At 40.8% G+C, this 2,148-nt stretch overlaps 1 protein-coding gene across 1 annotated transcript; it reads left to right on the top strand.

Moving 5' to 3' along the window:
* On the top strand, window positions 1–1,458 carry LOC122551305 (gamma-crystallin M2-like). The gene is made up of 3 exons (XM_043693014.1): window positions 1–64; window positions 166–408; window positions 1,107–1,458. Exons 1-3 carry the CDS (start codon window positions 56–58, stop codon window positions 1,380–1,382), a joined length of 528 nt encoding a protein of 175 aa, XP_043548949.1. The 5' UTR covers window positions 1–55; the 3' UTR covers window positions 1,383–1,458.
* Window positions 1,459–2,148: the final 690 nt, after the last annotated feature.

Below are 2,148 nucleotides of genomic sequence, written 5' to 3'. Positions count from 1 at the left end.
CCAAGCTCTGTCAAACAGTAACACATTTGGTTACGAAGCCAATTCAGAACTTAAAATGGGCAAGGCAAGAATTATTAAGAGTTCATATATTGTATTAAAAGTTTCCATTAGGAATGGCTAAATGTGAGAAATTGTGAATTTACAAACCTGTTTCTTTCCCCACAGATCATCTTCTACGAAGACAGGAACTTCCAGGGGCGGCACTATGAGTGCAGCAGTGACTGTGCCGACCTGTCCCCTTACTTCAGCCGCTGTAACTCCATCCGTGTTGACAGTGACTGGTGGGTGCTGTATGAGAAACCCAATTACATGGGATACCAGTATGTTCTGGCCAGGGGAGAGTATCCTGACTACCAACGCTGGATGGGATTCAATGACAATATCTGGTCATGTCGCACTTACCCATACGTAAGTTATTTCTGGTGGTGTGTATTTTCTGATCAAACTGACACTGAGATAATGATTAATGCACTCCACATTTGTCTAAGTAAGGTGTAAATGCGATCTTCATTTTCACAGGGTTGATTTTATCTTTCTTCAACTGTAACAGGTAATGAACAGTTACAGACCCGTTTGATTTAGCAATCCACTAAATTATGTTTCTGCTGTTGCCAAATATGAGCAACTGCCCTTGTCAAATTGTAACTGCACTTGTTGTATTGGTAATTCTTCAGTCAATAGTTGTGCAAACTGGGAAGTTAGTTATGCATCATATAACTACAGCTTGGTGCTGGGATCTAATTGAAACATTTACTCATAACACATCAGATATTCAGAACTGAAAGTCTAATTGGCATAGCGATATTGCATTGCAGAAAGTACCAAGGCCAAATTGGTTTAAATATAACACAATAAACCTGGAAATGGACATGTTTTCATTCATCCCATTCATCTTACTGTAAATGACAGAAAAGATGACAGAAAAGGGAATGCTGGCCCCACTTGAACAAATAGTCTCTTCACAACAGAAACCAGAAACATATTAAGATTTTTACTGAAATCAGTATACTTCTGTCTGTATGCATGAAATATCATCAGTCCCTCATTTATTGATTGTAGATATTTTTGTAGCTGCATCACAAATCTTTCATGTCTTTCTATTGCAGTACCGAGGAGGCTCCTACAGAATGAAAATTTATGAGAGGCCTGACTTTGGAGGGCAGATGATGGAATTCATGGATGACTGTCCATCTGTCTACGATCGTTTCCGTTACCGTGACATCCACTCCAGCCATGTGATGGACGGTTACTGGATCTTCTATGAACATCCCAACTACAGAGGGCGCCAGTACTTCATGAGACCCGGTGAATACAGAAGATTCAGTGACTGGGGAGCAACCTGTTCAACTATTGGATCTTTCAGGCGAATGAGGGACTTTTAGTCTGCAACTGTAATGCATTACCATATTTTGTTGAATTAATTGTCAAAATAATAAAACACCCCTTCATGATACTGTACTCTTGTTTAATTCACTCATTATTGGGTCTTCATTAAAATAGTTCAAAAGCATGCTGGTATCTGGTGGTTTCATGGAGAACACTTTATCACAGTGATCTTGGTGACATCATCATCATTAAAGTCAGTAAATAGTAAAGGAGAAAATGCAAAGGTCAGGATGGAAACGTATTGCACGGGCCACCATTGCACCCGCTGTTGATCGTTTTTGAAATGTATGCAGTCAGTGAGACAGCAAAGGTACAATGCCAAAGCTGCATCTGCCTCAGTAATGATTATTTTCAACTTTCTTGAGGTTTGAGGCATTTTGCAGCTTATGGGATCTAACAGCTTCCAATGTTTCTGCTCTAAATGTAATAACTTCACAGAGTGTGGTTCCTGTTGCCAAATCTCCCTTTATTTATACATGGAGAACCTTTAATACTGATACAACTCCTGTTTATATCTGTCAGCCAGGGCTCCCTGATTGGATTAGATTAGCAGCCTCAATCAGGGAACTCATATTCGATGACAGCCACCTGGCTGACCAAGATTGAGTCCAGGAAAAGGAGTTGCATAGTCGACCTAGGGTTTACCTGGCCAGTCCCATTACAGTCACTGTATCCCTCCCCTCTCACTCCAAGGACGAAGGCTGATTCTCTTTTTTTGTTGCACCTCCTGGGATATTTTGGCCCTGGGTCAGGTTCCCCCAG

This window comes from Chiloscyllium plagiosum, chromosome 7, assembly GCF_004010195.1.
Source record: "Chiloscyllium plagiosum isolate BGI_BamShark_2017 chromosome 7, ASM401019v2, whole genome shotgun sequence".
NCBI lineage: Eukaryota > Metazoa > Chordata > Chondrichthyes > Orectolobiformes > Hemiscylliidae > Chiloscyllium > Chiloscyllium plagiosum.
The sequence above is the reverse complement of the archived record's forward strand: the minus strand, read 5'-3'. Positions and strand labels throughout refer to the sequence as shown.

Coding starts and splice junctions, on each gene's coding strand:
- LOC122551305 (XM_043693014.1), top strand. Junction 409..1,106: donor CATGTCGCACTTACCCATAC/GTAAGTTATTTC, acceptor TTTCTATTGCAG/TACCGAGGAGGCTCCTACAG.